Source organism: Mauremys reevesii, linkage group 2 (genome assembly GCF_016161935.1).
Source record: "Mauremys reevesii isolate NIE-2019 linkage group 2, ASM1616193v1, whole genome shotgun sequence".
NCBI lineage: Eukaryota > Metazoa > Chordata > Testudines > Geoemydidae > Mauremys > Mauremys reevesii.
The window spans coordinates 213,717,341-213,739,011 of NC_052624.1; the positions used below are offsets into that span (position 1 = coordinate 213,717,341).

A 21,671-nucleotide genomic window follows, 5' to 3' on the forward strand; every position below is an offset into this window, starting at 1 on the left:
GGTTTGAAGATCATTTAAAGCTAACACAATGTACAAAGACTTTCACTTATAATTCATGAAAACAATAAAAAAACGTACTAAATCTTCCATCACTTTAATCACTTCAGAACAAGCATCCAATAAACTTTTGTTCTCATTTTCTTGAGCCAATGTTTTATTGTTTAAATCCTGTACCTGGAAAACATATGTAAAAGTTAATAAAAAACAATATTTGCAACAAGAGAATTACACAAAAATTAAATACTGAAAATGGAAAAAGAACAGTTAGTTACTTTACAGTAACTGCAGTTCCTTGAGATGTGTTGTACACATCAATTTAATTCTTGGGGCACATATAGTTCATGCACGCAAGATCAGATTATTTTGGTCAGCATTATCCACTGGGGTCGTGTCTGCACCGGAGGTGTCCTCACAGTTCCTTCACCAATACAGAATCCAGAGTAGGACTCCACAATAGCAGGGAAGGAGGCACCATTATAAAATCCTTTTGGACAACACATCTCAAAGAGCCACATTTAATGTAACATAAAACACTTTTTCTTCTTTAAGTGATTGGGCATGTCAGCTGGTGTGCTGACAGGCCCCAAGAGAAAACCTCTTTCATTTAGCTTTATAAAAGAAACTCTAGTTGTAGCTTTCCTATTTTGGAGAAGAATGTTTTGAAATTTCAGCTGAACATCATCTTTTGGTGGATGTCAGACATTCAGCAACCAGGCTGGCAAATGTAACAATGAATCTGACTGTTGTTCTGTAAGACTACGTCAGGCAGAGCAGGCAAAATGACCAGGGGCTGAATTGAGAAGTTCACCATATCCAAATACCAGAACTGCCTGGCCAATGCCAGAGTTATCATGATCATTGACCTAACATCTTGCCTCAGTTTCCTCAGGACCCTTGGTATCATGGGAATTTGTGGAGAAGGCATACATCAGTCCCAGTGTCCAGGAATGAGAACGGCATCTTCAGAGACTGGACTGAATCCCCCTCTGGAGCAGAACACTTAGTTTTTGTTCTTACCTGTGGCAAATAGGTCTATTGATTGGTATCTCCACTTGCAAAAGATGGCTGTGCAGCACTGGCTCTTTGGTCAATTACTCATAGCTGTCTGAGAACTGTTTGTTCAGGTGATCTGCTAGTAACTTCTGAATGCTTTGAAGATACTAGGCCAGCACCATGATCCTGTAATGAATACATCAAGGCCAGAGCTAAATGGCCTCTTGACAGAGTGGAGATGACCTGGTTCCTCCCTGTCTGTTGATATACTGCATATATCAGAAATACAGAGAAGGGTACTCCATTGCACACCCGAAGAGGGTTTTTCCACCAGTTTAAATGAGAAAAGAGGCCTTCTGGTGGGACAGTGGCCACCATGTCCACATGGTGCCTGCTGGGTAGGTACTTTGATTTCAACCACCCTTGTATGGAGCACAGATGAATACTGGCAAACTGCATCACATACAGGTACATGAGGCCATGCGTCCCATAAATCTGAGACATAGCCTTACTGCTGTCTTTGAGTGGGGTTGAAGTTGGTTGATAAGGTTCACTATAGTTTGGAATCTTTCTTATGGAAAATAAACTGTCATTGATCTGGAATTTAACAGCTCCTATGAACTTTATGCTTTGACTCTGAGGACCATGTGTGGCAAAGAGCTTTAAGTCACTTGAATCAAGTTGATCACCTGCTGAAGTGATCTTCCTCCAATGAGCCAGTCGTTGAGATATGGGTAGTCCTGTCTCCTTAAATGAGTCACAATGACTTCTAATCACTTGGTGAATACCCTTGGTGCTACGGAAGGACCAAAAGGCAGGACCTTATGATGATAGTGAAAGGGTCCTGCTAGGAATCTGAGGTATTTCCTATGAGCAGGTTGAACAGATATGTGAAAATAGGCATCTTGAAGGTAGAGAGCCACATTTTAGTCTTGGAATAGACAAGGAAAGTAGGGAATGGGAAGGGACTAGAATTGGATAGACTACATGTTGCTGTCAAGGCTTCCCAAAACTAAAAAATGTTGAAGGCAAGGGATCTTTCAGAAGTTTTGTCAAGTTTTCAACACCAGAATCAAACCTGCTGCCTGGAGGAAGATGCAGATTGGGCAACAGTGGAGGAAGAGACAGTGGGTCATCCACCACAGAGCCTCAGCTTTCTGTCTCAGCACCGCTGAGGTCTTGTGAAGCTGATAATAGGACTGGGCAGAGGGATGCTGCCTGATGGAAGCCTTTCTGCCTTCTTGGGGCTGGAACGTAGAGGCCCACAGAATGAAGAATCACCCTGGAATCCTCAAAAGGAAATGTCCTCAATTGTGGTTTGGATCTCCCTGAAGCCAGGAAGATCTCATTACCACAGATCTGGACGTAGTACAAGCCACTGTGCCGGGCACATCCAGCGCAACTGGAAGGGAAATGTGGGCTCATAAGTTGTCCCTCAGTCATTATGGTTTTTAGTTCCTCTCAGTGCTCCTGTGGTAGCTTGACCCAATTCAGATATCATGGTAGTTCGCCACATACATTTGGATGCTGTCAGATGAGTAGACTGTGTATCAAAATAAAATGAGTTTCTTCAGGTCTTTCTTCCTGGAGGTAGATTTGGGAGGCCTCTGCTTCTTCAACCGCTCTTGGACAGCAACTACTACAAGCAATCCTGGTACTAGGTGGGAATAAAAATACTCAAATCCTTTGAAAGATGCTTGATATCTCCTCTCAACTCACTTGGATGTGTCTAGTATAGAAGTTACCACTGTTCCACAGGTCTTTTGCAGGTTCCAACAATCCCTCATGATTACATGTCACACTTTGTGCTTCAAGTTTATTTTATAATTACAATGGCACTGACTCTGAGAACTTTAAAGTCTGATGTTTAATAATACAAATATTTTGAAATGAAGAGACCCTAAAGACAAAATATAATGGTCATAAAAGCAAGGTGAAAACCCAGAGATTCCAATGAACATGAAGTGAAAGCTGAATTAAAGAAACTAAAACCAAATCCAGTAATAAACTGAATTAAAGAAACTAAAACCAAATCCAGTAATAAACTAATAATCAGACCTGGGACTCACCCTTGAAAACAAACATAAAAAAAATCAATGAAAAAAGAGAGAGAATGTAAAAATGCAAACTGATACAACGGTAATTTAAAATGAATGGAACTGAACTAAAATTACTCTGTTGTTGCAGTAAAAAGAACAGCACAGCACCATGGAAATTAGATCCAAAAACTGTTGTATATCTAGTTTTGTTTTCCCTAAATAGTCTTTGCCTTCTATTGAGTGTTTTAAAAGACCAAATTTCATAATTTCTAGTTGTCATATATAGAAATATTTTTATATTTCTGTAGATGAAGATTTTTTGTGAGGCTCTTAATTCAGTCTCTCCTATAGTATATTTTTATTTTGTAATCCAGCAAACATGCTTAAAGTGCAGTTCTACTTAAAAATAATTACTATAAATATCAGGGCTTTTCAGACATGACCTGAAATCTAAAGGACTCACCATCTGAATATTTGATGACAAGAACCATAGCTCTGCCACTACTTGGCTCCTAACCAAATCAGCCACATTGAGATCTGTGGAAGGGATGGGCCTGAAACCGAAAAATGACTTTTCAAGTGGCTCCACAGATGAAGATGTTCATAGCTTAAAGCAGCCTATTTTTAAAACCAAAAATTGCCTGCTCTGGTTATGAAAATGGATATCATGGCCTACGGAGGTAGTAACTCCCTCTCTCTCCCCTGCATATCAGTTGGGTATAAATACCTTCTTCCTCTCTCTCTCTAATTTGTATGATGAAATCATTAAACAGCTGGGATTTATACAGGCAAATTTTACAACCTTTTAAAATTTAATTGGACAGTAAAATATAAGTCAGGTTTTATAACTGAATATATTTATATTGATGGACAAGAATAATGTAAACTTTTGGACATGTATTATGCTGTTTTTCATTTCTGCTTACTTAATTTGTTCTCTTTTCCCAAGTGGTTGGTTTTTATGACTAACTGTTGAACTTCAGAACACTGATATAAAAGAAAATTTAAAAAGCAATTACTTTTTTTAAAGCTATTGGCTCAATTTTTTAGTTATTGCTCCTTCTAAGGGATGGTGCACAGTCACATTGCCTTTAAGAGGAACTTTAGCCATATGCTTCCTATCCATATCCATAATGATGTGTCCTCTTCTGGGATGCTTCCTATCCATATCCATAATGATGTGTCCTCTTCTGGGATCCTGGCAAGATCTCTGGCACTGAAGATCCCTCTACATTCCTTTTCTTATCCTTGTGCATGAAGAGAGTGAGAACAGTACTAATGTATTGTCAAAGTGAAGACCCACTTGAGATTTTGGAAACAATGCTGAAGTTAAGCCCACATAAACATCTTCTTGCTGCTTCTTTGGAGCCATGAAACTGAACTGAAGGAGTTCCCACACCAGCTTGTTCCAACAAACAAGGCTCTTCTATGTCAAAAAAAAAAGTCTGCCATTGACGTCAGTAAGGATTAGTTTTGCACTAGGTTTTGTCAGCACCTGGGAAGTCCTCATTATGAAAAAAGGGACAGCACCAATAGGATTTTTAGACGTCAGTGCTGGCCCCAGCACCAATGAGCTGTTAGCACAACTAAGCTCAGAACAGACATTCTTCATGATAAAGAGACCTCAGTTCAAGTCACAGACTTAGGAACTACAGGCAGTAAACCCAACCATGTACAGATTTCTTCAATGCACAGGTTGTTGCTGATTTGCCTGGCTTTGAAATAAAAGGCCACCTGCCTTTCGCAGCCATAGACAGTTGATCCAAATGTAGATTCAAAGGCCAGACTAATAAAGCCTCCTTTGTTGAGAAAGGTTTGGTGCCTCCATTGCATATCACTCTAGACCCAAAGGTTGAAGGCTCTGCAAGTAAGCAGTGATATGGAAAATTTCCCCCAGGGAGAATGAACAGTGACTGCATGAGTCTGCTTCAGTGAACATGGAAGAGCACAATTTAAATCTGTTTGTTTGTTATCCAGATTCTTGAAAACTGGATTGGCTACAACTAACCTGTGGTAGGCCTTTCAATTCAAATATTAAAATAAAATGCACAACAGTGCAGAGTTCCTAAAATATGCTAAATAAAAGTAGAAAAAGTAGAAAACAAGAAAAATAAGGAGAATTTTAAAGTAAAACAGAAATCGCTCCAGGTACAGAGGGACAATCACAATACCTTTCAGCTTCCAATGTTTACTGATTCAACACAGCACTGATGCAGCTCCATTGAGCATGCATTTCTTTCTAGAAGGTTTGAAAAGGTCAGCAGTACCGGGCAGGAATATGCAGCAGTCCCGTGAAGTACTGTAAGATGCTATATTATTACTCTTCATAAACAAAGTTACATTACTGTACCACAATAATGAACAAATTCCATTATATCAAACATATTTTCAATGTACTCAAAATAAATACTTTCATTTGTGCTATTACAGGAAACCTTAACTTACAAACACACAGAATTTCATATACTTTTCAGTTTAAAAGATATTTGTTTTATTTATTTGGTTGTTTATAAATATTCAAAACTCACATTGTTGTTCCAAGATTTAGTATCTTCCTGTATCTCTTCTTTTTGCTTTACTAACTCTTCAAGGTGTCTTTCTTCCTTTATAATCTTCTCCTCTGTTTCTTTTAATTTGATACACAATTCAGTCCAAAGAAATTCTGAGTGTTTTAAATCATTCCTAATAGAAACACAAGAATAATGTAATTCATTTATTTGGAAGTATTCCAACATCACCCGTCTCCATAGAGGAGAATGTAAAGCAGATTTGAATCAGTAAAGATTTATTTTGGTTCTCTCTGTTGCCTAAGTCACTCAAATACTTATATATTAATGGATTTGGAAATATCAACCCTGACATCATCATCTGCCAGAAGCTGGGGCTGGAAAACAGGGGATGGTTTACTTGAAACTGCCCTGTTCTATTCATTCCCTCAGAAGCATCTGGCATGGGGCACTGTCAGATGACCGGTACTAGGCTAGAGGGACCATTAGTCTGACACAGTATGACTGTTTTTTTGTTCTTATTCCAGTCAGGCTTTAAAAACTACTCATTTGTACATAAAAAGTGTTTAACCACACAATTTCTAACTGAGCCTCTAACCAGTTACTAGTGCAATAGCTTAAAACATGGTTTTGGTTCACACATCTCACAGTTAATAACCAAGCATATTAACCAAGTGCTGTTCCTGCTGTTGGCCTAGTCTAATGTACAGCTTTCTTCATTTAACCAATCAGGTGCATAGTCATTTTGCTATGTGCCCAGATCACTCCTACCTCCTTCCATGCCTCTATGCAGGTAGGCATCCCAGAGTACACTCATGTGTTGAGGGACTCAGATAATACATTTATGTGGGTACCTAGACTGACAAGTATTATCACTATTGTTTATAATGTATATTGAGGTAGCACTGAGAGGCCTCAACTCCCACTGTGCGAGGTATTTTATAAACAAAAAAAATGACAGTCCCCGCTCCAAAGAGTATCCTCTGGGCACTCTGTCCTTCCAAAGCTTGTTCTAAAAGGCTCTCCAGGCTCCATCAGTAGAAAACCACAGTCTGGTTAAAATATCCATCAACTTCTTTCTCTGGACATAGCATACTCATCATTGTCTAACAAGCTTGTAAGTGACTGCACCAGCTGGCATCTGTAACCAAAACCAAATGGAGAAGCCAACACAGTAGGTTAGGTCCAATTGGGAGATAAAGACCTTGTTTTCACACTGAAGTGAGAAGGGAATTCAGACTGATCTGAATACTGTCATATGCTATCCAATGGTCTATCAATAAATCCTAGCTCCCCTTGCAGGGAGCATGATGCAATGGAGCACCTTTCAATACCAGAAAAAGATAAAAGCACTGAGGCTGCAGTGTAATCAGGTCAAGGACTCCAACAAATGGCAAAAACACTTGTTTGAGTTAATGTCCTCACAACTACTTCAAACTCAATAAAATATGGACAGCAGTGACCCCTCCAACTCAGCTGAAGAAACGTGAGGAAGAAATGAAGAATGAGACGATACTCTTGGGCACAGTTACAGGTTTTGTACACATTCTTTATTACTGCTATATACATGAGAGCATGCTCTGTGAAAGGGACAGGGAAATGGGAGGAGATCAGGTTAAAGTGTGCCATGGCAGCTAACACATACACGCTGTATTTATTATTGTGTTTGTGGAAGCATACTCTCACAAGAGCAGAAGTCTCCCTCACTTCCTGCCTGTTATTCCAGCATCCCATAGCTGTATTTTACCGGACTTGAGATGCCCTAAATTGGCAAAGTAATTTCATCCTATCACATCACAGGGAAAATTCTAATGATGGCAGAAGTGTGGATCCTGTGTCCAACCACGCACTGTGTATTTCAAATATTTAAACTCCAACAGATACAGTAATGAAGTCAATCACTGAATTTATATATTTAGATAACTGGTTTCACGATATCAGCTCTAATTATTGCTGTCAATCTCTCTTTTTTAAAAAAATGGATAGATTTTCAAGCAAATACAAGCATTTAGCTTACCTTAGAATCAGGGTGGATTTGATTTAAATCACTAGTCAGAAAGACTCGATTTAATCCTGGATTTCTACATAAAGTGCATTCTTATTGGTTGTTATATCCTTAATACATATTCTTCACAACTCAGAGATAGATGTATGAATCTTCTAAAAATGAAACCTACTATACATTTTAAAAATGATTTATTTTGAAAACTTTTCAGATTAGTTTTACAGCTATATCAGAAAATGAATGATTGTTTGGTTATTTCATTTACCAAAAGGTAATTGAAGCAGATACTTATGAAGTCATTGGGAGGTGAACTATCTCCAATTCAACAGGTTAATCATTAATATTTGGAGGATTTTCTTGCCATGCTGTATTAGGAGGAGAACATCACCAAACAGACATTTAAATTAAAGGCCTCAGTGGTAGTGTCACTACTCCAAATTTCTGTTTTACTTCTCACATAGCAGTGTGGGACACACTATCATAATCCCTATCCCAGTATTTTAAAACATTCAGCCTACTGCTAATAATGAGAGAGATAGTCACTGAAATTGCCCTAATAGGGGTGTGTGTCTATCTGTATCACCTAAGTAAAAGGGCCAGAGTACACCAGCAAATTGGAAAAACATGGTTATGCTTGGATATAAGGTGGTGTCATATGTACACATACATACTATACATATATGCCCATACACGCTACAAATATATATGCTATAACTATATAATTTATATATATTAATTATTTGGGAGTGCCTCTAAGGCTCAATCATAATACTACCTTTATATTTTACATTTACATTTACATTTGTATGGTCTCACGAGGCCCTCAATAAGACACCAGAGAGGCTACTGACCCCCATGTATCCATGGTCCCGGGCCTAACATTCCCAGGCCCAACATAAGGGACTAAAATAATTGGATAATAAAGTCTGTCTAATAGTCGTACGAGGGAATGTGCAGACTAAACAGACAGATGGGGCATGAGTGTATGGATGGTAAAATAAGGTAACCACATAACAGTGTTTAGCCCACTGGGTTATCTTTAGTCCGTACATTATGCTTTTCCGGGACGATGGGTAAACATCCTCCCCATAAAAAGACAAAAAGCGGGGGAATGTAGTAAGTGCAAGCCCTAATAAAAGCCCAGTATGAGGCCTGAGGCCTGAACTAAAGTAATGGACAAGACTTTGCTAACATAAAGCAAAGTTAAGCTGTGAGCCAGAGGTAGGCCCTGCTCACAGAAGCTGGCACGGAAAGGGCTGATGCTGCATTCACCTAGCATAAACACAGCACTAGAACACACTATACTGAAACATTCCATAGATAATAAAAGGACAGGCCGACCCATCCCAATGAAAGGGGCAAAAGGGTAAAATGATGGATAGAGTTGTTTTGTTCGAACCAACATGTACAAGGTAGAAGGCAGTGCCTTAATACGTAGAAGGGTTGTAACTTGCTATGTAGAGAGGTTGTACCTTAATACGTCAGGTGTGATGTGTAACTTGTTTGTATCTGTGTATAAGAATGCAGTCCTGGGGAGGTGCCTTTTGTCCAGCCTAGGGGGCAGTGGAAATCCCGCCACTGACTGAGCTGAGTCCATTGTCAGGGAGTACATATGTACTGGCTAGCTGCACCTTGTCAGCACCCTGGACTACGTTTGCCGGGGAGCCGGAGGCTGTACTTTTTTCGACAATAAACCTGGCCGACGTGCCTTCGTACCTTACTAGACTTTGTGGTTATTGGGGGTTCTCATCGGGTCTGCTGGGTCAGCTATCTTCAAAGAGGGGCAGCACACAGAGGGAACACACGCACGCAGCTGAGTGATATCAACATTGGAGAGAGCAGAGCACCACACCGGTACCGCTCTGACAACAGTTACGTGAAATTAAAAAAAAATTAAATCAACTATGTCAGCCAGGTCAACATGAGAAATTTAAAATATTGGATTCTGCAGCTAACTCAGTCGTCTTCATCTTCATTTTCCCATTCATAATATGAACAAGAAAAACAAGCTTTCCTGCTTTTTCGGGTCCCAAACAGTTTCTCAATTTGGAATCAAGTATCAGAGGGGTAGCTGTGTTAGTCTGCATCTGTAAAAACAACAAAGAGTCCTGTGGCACCTTATAGACTAACAGATGTTTTGGAGCATGAGCTTTCGTGGGTGGCCACTACATGCATCCGACGAAGTGGGTATTCACCCACGAAAGCGCATGCTTCAAAACGTCTGTTACTCTATAAGGTGCCACAGGACTCTTTGTTCAATTTGGAATAAATTAGTCCAAAGGAAGAAAATATTCTTTCTACACCAGCAGAAGAAGCTACTGCTGTTAAAAAGTGAGATTATCATTTCAACAGTCTCTGAATCCAAGTGCTTAAGTGACTTCCACAAGTTCACTGATGTGACTTTCTTTAAAACATCAGCAAACATATTTTTTGAATGGTTCTTATTCCCAAACTGGGTCTCTTTTACGGCCCATTGCCATTAAAGGTTTTCCCTTCTAGTGAGAGAATGGTATGGTAGATCTCAAATCAATTAAGGGTACACTCAGAAAGTACTCAAGACTTCTGGAATATGCTGCTCAAACAGTTTCACTTTTTTGTTTCTACTGCCTGTCCCTCCTGTCCCACATTTATCTCCAGACTTCTTCTCCTTGTCCAGATCTATTCCACCGCCAACAATCTTCTATTCATTAAACTTTTTGAAACTTAGCACTTTTAGAGAGAGGTAAGGGATTGACTCTGTGTACACAAATTTGCAGAGGGACAATAGGGTTGAGGTCTGTTATTTTTCACCTCTATATATTATTTATTTATTTTAAAACATTTTTGCTGTTAACAAGCCTGTTATCTCTGGAGACACAAATCCACTGTTTGAGAACGGCAAAATTAAGCATCTCTGATGGTATCTTCTAGACTAAGCACTGAGTCCCATTGGGTAGACTGAAAGATTAACCTAAATAATCTATAAAGAAGCCCCTGGAGCCCCATATGATTGGGTCCTTAATCCATGAACTATTGGAACTCATTTACAAAACTCTTCTTAAATATTGTCTCATACTATAGAATTAGAATTTATAATCTCCATTCCATGATGAGATATCTTTAAGCTATAATGTATCTTAATTAAAACCATCTTTACGTAGGTTTTTCCTCAAAAAGCATTTTATCAAAAAAATCTGATTTAAATTAAAAAATCCGATTTTTTTTATTTGTATTTTTTAAATAATTGATTTTTATCCACCCTGCCTAGACTCTTTCTGAAGCCTTGCACGGAATGTCTGAGTCACTTCTGCAACTTCTTCATCAGGATAAAGGGCAACATCATTTCCATGTTTCCCTCTGTAGTTAATATGACTTTCCTATCTCTTTTTGTTCTTTGCTGTGCCATGAATTTGAACTGTTCAAGAGCATTTTGCTCAGTTTCTTCAGTTGTCTACCAGTATTGGAATTCCACACACCCCCTCTTGCCCCAATCTCCCTCCCAGAGCTTGCACCTCCTCCTGGCCCCAAATTCCCTCCCAAAGCCTGCACGCCCAACCTCACCCCAGAGCCTGCACCCAAACTCCATCCCAGAGCCTGCACCTTTCACCCCTTCTGCACCCAAACACCCTCTCAGAGCCTGCATCCCAATCCCCTGCCCCAGCCCAGGGCCTGCACCCCAGACCTCCTTCCCCCACCCAAACTCCCTTCCAGAGCCTTAGGCAGGTGGGAGGGCGGAATCTGAGGGGTGGGGGGGGACAAGCTCTGGGCATTCTGGGCACTACCAAAGTTTCTACAAACCTGCCGCCTCTGACTCCAAGTGACTCTATAGCAGTGTCCCTGCTGGAGGGATGGGGCTTCGGAGCGGAGTCCAATATGGATGATAATACTGTCAAGCCAAATATCACATCTGATGCTAAAGCAAGAATGATTGAATAATGTTCTGCAAATGTCTGAGCAGATGCCCAAGTTGCTGCTCTGCATATTTCTGTGACCAGAACATTATTGAGGAAGGCTATGGAAGTGGACAGAGAGCTTGTAGAATGCATTCAGGCTCCCGAAGGGTTGTAGCAGTTGGGAAAGCAATTGGCAATGCAGTCTGATATCCATTTAGAAAGTCTTTGCCTAGAGACTGGGGATCCCTTAGATTTATCTGCGATGGAGAGGAATAGTCTTGGAGATTTTCTGAAAGGTTCGATCCTTTCCAAGTAGAAGTCTAACGCTCTTCTGATGTCAAGTGTGTGTAGTGTTGCCTCCCTTTTATCCTGGTGCAGTTTGGGAAAGAATGCTGGGAGGTGAATAGGTTGATTTACGTGGAAGACTGCAGGTATTTTTGGAAGGAATTTGGGGTGTGATTGCACTGTGACCTTGTATTTTAAGAAAATCTTAAAGGGGGAGAGGGTACGCCGTTAGGGTCCCTATCTTTCCCACTCTCCAAGCACGTGACGGCCACTAGGAACGTGGTTTTCATAGAGAGGTGTAGGAGTGAGCAAGGTGCCATTGGTTCAGTGGGAAACTTTGTAAGACAGCTCAAGACCTGGTATAGGATCTCTGATTTGGGGGTAGAGGTTATTCATGCCTTTAAGAAATCTTTTTGTTGTAGGATGAGTGAACACCAAATGACCCTCTATCTTCTGGTAGAATGGCTGTGAGGTTTACCTTCACCAAGCTTTGAGATAGCCCAGATTTCTTTAATTCCAGGAAGTAAAGAGGAGGATGTAGAGGTAATTTGTCTTGCATCGCACCAGCGTTGGAACCTCTTCCAATCTAATTGGAAAACCAGTCAGATCTGTTACGTGTTGCAGATTCACATGAATCTGTGTCATAACTGTAATGGTAGGAAGTAGGAAAGATGAAATAATTGGTTAAGCTGGCTTCTTCTTTGGCTCCAGCACCTTAGAACAATTTGGAGCTTTTATGTCCTCAGGTCTCAGATCCATAGTAGAATCCAGTGAATTACCAAAGATGTGTTTTAATTTGACCTTTCTTTTCCTTGAAAGCACATTGCTTAGTTCTAGCATGTTATCTGGAGCCTTGGGTTCCTTAGCCAGAACTGTCTCAGATGCAGGCTGTATCTTAGAGCTGAATCACTAGATTTAGCTACCAAAATCTCAGTTGGCTTGGAACCAGAGCTCCATGCCAAGACCAAACCCTTTACCATGGTTCTCTTTTGGGAGCCGAAAGTACTCAGAGCCGCCTTGGATCCCATACTTTTTCCTTCAGATCTCTTTGAAGTTCAGATCCTAGAGGATGGGCAGACAGGGCCTCTTGAGGGCCTGAAGTATGTTTTCTCTCTCCTTACTGGCCCAAGTAGTGAACGTGCTAAAAACAGCACAATGTGAAGGGGAACGTCCTTTCCCATGGCATTTAAGTCACCTGACACATGCATTGGATGCCAGTAAGACTGCAGGACATGATGCATATCTTTTAAAATCATGCTTCATTGTCTTTGGATCTGCAATCAACACCAGTACCATACTCTTTGTAAATATTTTAAGTTAAAATCCTAATGCTAATACTATGAACTATAAAGGTAGCTAATCTAATCTAACAACTGATGTAGAGTTAGTAGGCATTCAAAGCTGTGGATCCAAGAGATCTAGAAAGGTCCGCATCTGTCTGAGTTCTGTGGGAGAAAGTAACTAAGGTGGCAGACCTATTTATATTCATGCCCTCAGAATAAGCTTGAATGCTGAGGGGAGCAGTAGGAGGGGTAGGTGACCACTTTAACAGGTGGTACTATCAAAAGGTTCCATCATCCAAGCTGCACTGGTCAGCACATTCCCAGTTTGAGAATATGCAGAGGACACTCAAACAAGAACAGAATTTAAAACAGACATTTTCTGAATGCAAATACACTGTACTTCTATTATCATTATACTTCTAAACTGTCAAAATATTAAAGATCATCAGAATATTTTAATAACATTTTAAAGGGCTCTTACTGGTACTGCTTCAACACTATCTCAGCGTATTTAATTTTCTCAGACATAGATTTTCTCTCCTTTTCAGCTTCTTCAGTGACTTGTTTTAAAATCTGCTGGATTCTCAGAAGTTCCCGATAAACATCATAATATAATTTTGATGCCTGAAAAAGGAGAAGAATTCTATAAATTGTTTTAATTATGAAATGTATGTAATATTCTAAACACAACTGTTCTCATTCAGTGTTATATCCTTGGGGGTAGCAACTTTAGGAAGAAATCACTGGAGACACAGAGAGCTGTAAACCTTGGAGCAGCTATTTTTTGCTACCACAGAACTAACCAACAGCCAGCCAAAACAGGCTGGGCTATCCCCTAATAATCCAACTCAGTTGCCATCGCAACACATTCTATTACCATGACAACCAAATACACAACATATTCCCCCCTCCTTAATAAGAATGTCCCCAAAATATCCTATCTAGAGAAGGAGGGTAGACTGCCTCCATTCCCGGCTAAACCCCGGGGATTATTTTGCCCCATAACCGTGGATTCGCCCTAGCTAAAGATCCAGCCGATGAGGAGGCCTTCTGTCTCTAGGTGGATTACGGCGGACTTCTGGTGTTGTTGCACCCGAGTGTGTCTTGGGCGTGGGCCTGACAATGGGCTCAGGGTTCGTAGGGCGAAGGGGTGAGGATGGGGTATCAGCTTGTGCCGGGCAGAGAGGTATCTCTGCCGCTGGCAGTAATGGAGGGGAAAAGTCAGGAACAGGTGACTCTTGATTCAGTGTCTCACCGGAGGTGGTGAAGTCAGGCAACTCAACTGACGATGTGTCCTGAGAACCGGTATGACCTGGCAGCAGCTGATCTACATGTTGCCGCCAAGTGAGATCCTCTGCAGTCCGGAAGTTGTAGGAAACAGGTCCCGTTTGAGCGATGACAGTGGCAGGGACCCATTTAGCTCCAGAAGTATAATGCCGAGCCAAAACTGGCTGTCCCGGTCTAAAGGTTTGGTCTTTTGCTCTGGGTACATGCCTGATGACTTGATCCTGCTGCTGACATGGCACAATTTGTCGAGGTTCAGAAGGTTTCAGCAGATCAAAGCAAGTGTGCAGCTGTCATCCCATCATTAGAAAGGCCGGGGATGCCTTGGTCGTAGCATGAGGTGTGTTTCTGTAGGATAGTAAGAAGGTGTCCAGATGCTTTTGAATGAATAATTGTCCCCTTCCCGATTTCAAAGCTTGTTTCATTGTCTGCACAAAATCTTTCAGCTAATCCATTAGTGGATGGATGATATGGCGCTGAAGTGATGTGGTGTATCTCATTTGCTTTCATAAACTTTTGAAACTCCTGAGAGACGAACTGCAGTCCATTGTCACTCACAAGTTGTTCTGGCAGACCGAAACAACTAAAGAGTCCTCGTAGTTTTTGGACAGTACTCTCTGCAATAGTGGACTGCATTATAGATACTTCTGGCCATTTGGAATGGGCATCTACCACCACCAAGAACATGCTTCCTTCAAGGGGGCCAGCGAAGTCAACGTGAATATGTTCCCACGGCTTTTCAGGCCAGTCCCATGGATGTAGGGGTGCCCACTGGGGTGCATTCCTCACACTTTGACATGACATACAAGCTCTTGCCTTCTCTTCAATAGCACTGTCCAACCCAGACCACCAAAAATAGCTTCGTGCAATTTCCTTCATGCGCACTATTCCACAGTGACCGGAATGGAGCTGTTCTAACATCTGTGATCTCAGTGGTGGTGGAATAATGACACGTCTCCCCCACAACAAACAACCAGATTGGATTGATAACTCCGTCCTCCTGGACATGTAGGTAACAAGGTCAGGTGAGACCAGAGAGGTTCGCCGAGATGTTCCATGCATCACGAGGTCCATAACTTGTGACAATATTGGGTCAACTCGAGTTGCATTCTTTACCTGAATAGTGGTGATAGGTGTATTCTCTCCTTGGTCAAAGTAAAAGATTTCCTTCTGGGCAATATCTCGACGGTTGACAGGCAACGGCTGCCTTGAGAGACCATCTGCATTGCCGTGCAGAGTGTTTTTCCTATATTTGATTTCATGTGTGTGCGCAGAAAGCAACAATGCCCACCGTTGCATACGACTAGCGGCTAATGGAGGAATGCCTGTGTGGGGTCCAAAAATTGAAGTCGGGGTCGATAGTCAGTGAGAAGAGTAAACTTCCATCCGAACAGGTACTGATGAAACTTCCAAATTCCAAAAACGATTCTCAATGCCTCACGTTCGATTTGGGCATAGTTAGTTTCCACTTTGCTTAGAGTGCGTGAAGCAAAAGCAATAGGTCTCTCTTCTCCCAAAGGCATAATGTGTGACTCGACTGCTCCCACTCCATAAGGGGACGCATCACAGGCCAACTGTAGGGGTAAGGATGGATCAAAGTGCGTCAGAACTTCAGAATTTAGCAATGCATCCTTAGCTTTGTTAAATGCAACATCACAGGCTTCAGTCCACTTCCAGGCCTTGTTCTGCCCAAGGAGTTCACGAAGTGGTTTTAGCAGTGTGGCTAACTGTGAGATAAACTTTCCATAATAGTTCAATAGTCCTAGAAATGAGCGAAGCTGGCTAACATTTCGGGGAGGGAGGGAGCCTCCACAATAGCCTTAACCTTGGCAGGGGCCTTACAAAGACCTGTAGCATCAATGATGTGTCCCAAATATTCAACAGAGGGCTGGAAGAATTCACACTTGTCTTTGTGGACTTGCAGTCCATACTCTTCCAGTCTTTGTAGGGTAGCCTCTAAATTCCTTAGGTGATCCTTCTCATTCCTTCCAGTGACCAGGATATCATCCAGATAGCACTAGACTCCTGCCAAGCCACACAAGATCTGGTCCATAGCCCTCTGGAACATGGCGGGAGCAGATGTTATTCCAAAGGGTAGGCGACAGTATCGATAAAGCCCCTTATGCATCACAATAGTCAACAGCTCTTGGGACTTTTCATCAACGTGCATCTGTAAATATGCTTGACTCAGATCAATCTTATTCAACTTTTGTCCCCCAGCCAGGCCTGCAAAGAGGTCATCGATGCGGGGAAGCGTGTATTGCTCTGCACATAACACTGGGTTGACAGTGACTTTAAAATCACCACAAATCCAGAGGGAGCCATCTTTCTTCACTATTGGAACAATAGGAGTTGCCCATGGGCTATGGGTAACTGGTATTAGGACTCCATTTGTGACCAGGCGCTCCAGGTCCGCTTCGACTTTTGGCCTGATAGCATATGGCACAGTTCTGGCTTTCACATATTTTGGTTGACTGTCAGGTTTAATGTTCAATGTCACAGTGATTCCCTTCATAATTCCCAGATCCTCTCCAAAAACAGCAGCATGTTTCCTTAGTATAGTGGTCAGACCAGTTTCTTCTTTAGTCACTCGGTGAACTTCTGCCCAATTCAGCTGGATCTTCCTAAGCCAAGACCTACCCATTAAGGCTGGGTAATTACCTCTCACCACAAACAGTGGCAATTTAGCAGCCTGTCCATTGAGCTCCACCTTAACATCAGTAGTGCCCAACATGGGCACAGCTTCTCCCGTATATGTCTTCAGCACTGTTTTTGTTGCTTTAAGTGGAAGATGCTGTAGCTTTTCTTTATACACAGTCTTTGAGACCAGTGAGACGGCTGCACCGGTATCCGGTTCAATGCGTATAGGTTTGCCGTCCAACAACGGGGTTACCCAGTATTCATGTGAGCCCACTGCCAAAGACAAAACGTGGAGTGGCTCTTCTTCTTGTGAGGAGGTATCTCCTTGGTCATCCTGGGTCTTCTCTAGGGTATGCAGATTTCCCTTTTTGGTCGACCAGACCACAGGCCTTTTTTTCTTTTGTTTACAGGCACACTCAATGTATCCCTTTTTGCCACAGTATCGACACACTAGGTCCTTACACCAGCATTCTGATGCACGATGACCTGGCTTACCACAGCGGTAACATTCCTGACTCCCCACAGTTTTGTGGGTAGGTTCTTGCGACACCTTATGCACCCTAGGGGATACATTGATGGATTGTGCCTCCTTTGTAGCCAGTTCCATGGAGACAGCAATATCAATGGCCTTCTGTAAGGTCAGCTGAGCCTCTGTCAATAGGCGCTTCTGTATAGCTTCACTGTGCAGGCCACACACTAACCTGTCAGGTAGGGCCTCATTTAATATCTCCTTAAATTCAGTGTTCTGCCAGCTTTCTCAAAGTTGCTACAAATTGTACAACTGTTTCATCTCCTTTCTGGTCTCTTTTGTGAAACCTGTATCTTTCAGCAATTACCAGTGGTTTGGGATTAAAATGGGACCCCAGGATTTCCACAACGTCACTGTAAAATTTGGTCTCTGGCTTAACAGGGTGTAGTAAACGGTGTAGCAGGGAGTAGGTCTTAGCCCCTACAACACTTAAGAATATTGGCACCTTCTTTGCTTCTGTAATGTAATTTGCAATAACAAAAAGCTCAAAACGCTCAGTATATACATGCCATTGCACTATAGTCTCCTCAAAAGGTTCCAGTGGCCCTGTAAGTGTAGCCATGGTTTTAGTTTCAGTTTCACAGTCAGTGCAAATAAGCCAGTTCTCACCCCCTTCCAGCAGCAAACAAGGTTGGTTTGTTTGTTTTTGTACCTTAACTCCTACTTCCTTCTGTTGCTGGGGCAGCACAGAGATCCCAGGCTCGTCGCCACATTGTTATATCCTTGGGAGCAGCAACTTTAGGAAGAAATCACTGGAGACACAGAGAGCTGTAAACCTTGGAGCAGCCATTTTTTGCTACCACAGAACTAACCAACAGCCAGCCAAAACAGGCTGGGCTATCCCCTAATAATCTGACTCAGTTGCCATTGCAACACAAGATTCTATTACCATGACAACCAAATACACAACATTCAGTAATCTTCTGACTCACTTATCACTATTTGAAAGTTTGAGTGTAGTGCTTTGGGATGTCACAATATTTAGCAATAAATAAAGCTTGGAATACCAAAAAAGCAGTAAGAGTAGAAGACAATGACAAAGCATGTGTAGAACCTGATGATATCAAAAAGCCAGTGTTAGCAAGCGGGCTTTCATTTTGTTATAACATTTAGAAGTTATTGTGAAAAGATGGCCACTTGCATGGGAAGGCAGAGACCAATGAAGCAGAACACAAAACCTTGGAAGAAGCCACTGAGTCTGTACTCAGCAACCTGACAGAATCATTACTTAAAGGCTTCTGAGGCGCTGTACAAGCCTGACATTCAAAACAGAGAAGCCTGAGACAACGACGGAGATTTTCAAAGGCACAAATGAGTTAGGCACCACATTCCCATTGACATTCAATGGGAATTCGGTACATAGCTGCTCTCTCTGCCTTCCAAAATCTCCTCCAACAGTTAAAGAAATCAGTGATTCACATAACAGAACAAAAATAGGAGTATATTATCATCTAAAGCCCTTATTAACTACTCAGTCTTTTTCTTTGGGAAATTAAAAAAAAACATATATACTCAATATTATCTAATTATTTTTAATTAAAGAGAAAATCAAGTGCCTGCTGCAAGATCCTAAGGCAATGAGGAGGATAAAACCAATACAATTGGTGGAACCAGTTAACCCAAGCATATGAATTAGAGCACAATTTAAACCTTGAATATTTTTTGTTTTAATATCTAATAACTTTTTAAAGAGGAAATATATGAATGAGTTACCACAAGAAATGACCTATATTCTTATTATGCCATGTAGTGTTACCACTTCTATGATGAGATTTTGCATTATTTCATTTAGTAATGGAAAGAAAAAAAATCAGTACTGGAAAAGGTATTAATTTAAAATTGCTTTGGGAAAAGTCTATTTCGTGAATTGTATTTCAAATCATTTTGAAATTTTCACTGCATCAAATATATCCCAAGGCAACAAGAAGAAGAAAGGAAATAAAAAAATAAGTAGAAGAAAAAGTTAACAGCCTGACCTTTAATTAGCCATTATTTTGAAACTACCCTATCTGCTGACATAATGAAAATGTTAGTCTTTAAGAATAGAACATCTACTCAACTCACAGTCACATACCCCCTATGTACGTATCAACAAATATCACCCAGGCTTTATAAAAGAATTTAGAAGTGAGGAGTTTTCAGGAGTACCAGTAGTTATTCAGGTATATTGTACTGTGGTGATATACTTGTTAATGTTGATTTTTATTTTAAAGAAAGAAAAATGGATCAATAGCAAATTTGTTTAAGATCATGATATTTGTAAAGTTTTCCTTGACATTAAAAAGGTAAAATTTTCTCTTGCAAGTCCAGTGACTCTAGTAATTCAGGAGTTGGGCTTCATGTATCATGAGCTATCTGCACACAGCACAAAATAAATTGTAAAATTCTCTGCAGAAGCTCACTAATATGAGGTCTTCTTGGAATTCTAATGCACAGGCACTTATGGCAGCTATGGAACAGAAAAGGGCTAAACTTTTTCACGTGGATCTTTATGAAGAAAAAATATCAATACTATTCATACATCCAACAGTGCAACAACAACTACAATTTGGAAACTGGAAAACATAATTAACTGGATAAACTTAATAAAAAAAGAGAAAATTACTGAAACACTGACGGAAGACCAAAGCAGAATGATAGTATAAGATGTTTTGTTGAATTTTCCAGGTAAATATGTTTCCACTTTTTCTGGAACTTCATAAATTTGTTTTTAATCATATTAATACTGCAACTACCATTAAACATCTGAGAAAGAGAGCCACAATGTCTTTAGATGTAAAATCAGTAGCCTGAATTCCTCTGTATCACATTTAAAAGAAGTAATTACAAAGGTATACTCCAAAATATTGTAATGCTAAAAATACACAATTTTTATAAACTTTTCTTTTGGGTTACAAAATGTGAAGAATGAACACTATTAGTAATACATGTATCTTACAAAAACTATTGATACGGAACACTAAGGCACATTAGAACTAATGTAAGCAGAAAACTCCTGTATTTAGTGCACCTCTAAGGTTCTCATCCTTTGCGTGCAGTATATGGAACAGCACTTTGGCATTAGCAACAGATGGCAATTCTAAATGTGCATGTCCTTAATTAGCAGAAAGATTTTAGTAAAAACATAATTGCATTGTTTCTATTTACCTTTCCATGTGCCAGTAATACATCTTTCATAGCGTCACCCTCAAGATTCAGCTTTTCTTCCAGCAGAGGGCTGTATTTCTTCATGAAGTCTATATCCTCCTGAATCCTTCCATTAACTGTCTCTATCTTAAGTACTTGGGCTTTTACCTGTTGTAGCTGACGATTTGCACAGTCAAAATGCCACTGTAGTTCTGAGATATCTTGAGTACAAATCTCATGTTCTGTTAAAAAAAAAAAGACAAGTAGTATAAAAATAAGAACATTTGAGTAACATTACACATATTTAATGAGCTTATAAAATATGTTGCTAAAATAACTGCAAACATTTTATAAACAGTTTGTTGTAAACCCTACTTTTTAAGGGTCAATAAGAGAACATGCATTACAAAACAGATCACTAAAAGTTTTATTAAATGAAGAGCTGTTCAAAAATTGTGCTTAATAATACCCAGTACATTACACTAGCAATACAGTTTACAAGGAAGAAAAGGTAAATGAGATGGCAGGTCCTGTTTGCCTGGAGCTCACTGCCTATTCTAAAAATTTCTGACAGCTTTGAGATTCTTTCTTATTGTACACTTTGGCTAAACATTAGTTACATATGTCCTTGAATCCAATATTAGATATATTGGGGAAAGCCATGTGACTAGTTTTCAACATATCTACCTGTAGTAGGCAAGTAGGAGACACCACTGATTTGCAACATTTCTGAAACTGTGCAAAAAAAAATGATACTTTCTTATTTTGGGCACCATTGTTTCACCTCACCTACAGACTTATGAAACCACTTGACAGCTCCACATCATACCTCATCTAAACGTACATAAAATGAGTTTTCAAATTATATAAGATGTGGGTGTGTAGGGTGTTTACATTAAACTCCAAAAATATTGCCCTTTTTGGAGAACTGCTACATGCTTATAGTACAAAAAGCAATTCTTTTATGCAGCATGCATCAAGCCCACATGACAAGAATAAAACGAGGTTTGGCAGAAGCTGGGATTGGACAACGGGATGGATCATTCAATAAATGCCCTATTCTGTTCATTCCCTCTGAAGCATCTGGCACTGGACGCTGTTGAAAAAC

At 40.5% G+C, this 21,671-nt stretch overlaps 1 protein-coding gene across 22 annotated transcripts in view; it reads right to left on the reverse strand.

Moving 5' to 3' along the window:
- Positions 1-21,671, reverse strand: part of CCDC178 (coiled-coil domain containing 178) — a 350,640-nt gene that overhangs the window by 280,239 nt on the left and 48,730 nt on the right. For all 22 annotated transcript variants that reach the window (XM_039524821.1, XM_039524816.1, XM_039524819.1 and 19 more), the window contains 4 exons: positions 20,585-20,805; positions 13,466-13,608; positions 5,561-5,714; positions 79-174 (listed from right to left, as the gene is read on the reverse strand). In XM_039524821.1, the coding sequence (XP_039380755.1) occupies positions 79-174; positions 5,561-5,714; positions 13,466-13,608; positions 20,585-20,805 (614 nt within the window). The remainder of the gene's footprint in view (positions 1-78; positions 175-5,560; positions 5,715-13,465; positions 13,609-20,584; positions 20,806-21,671) is intronic.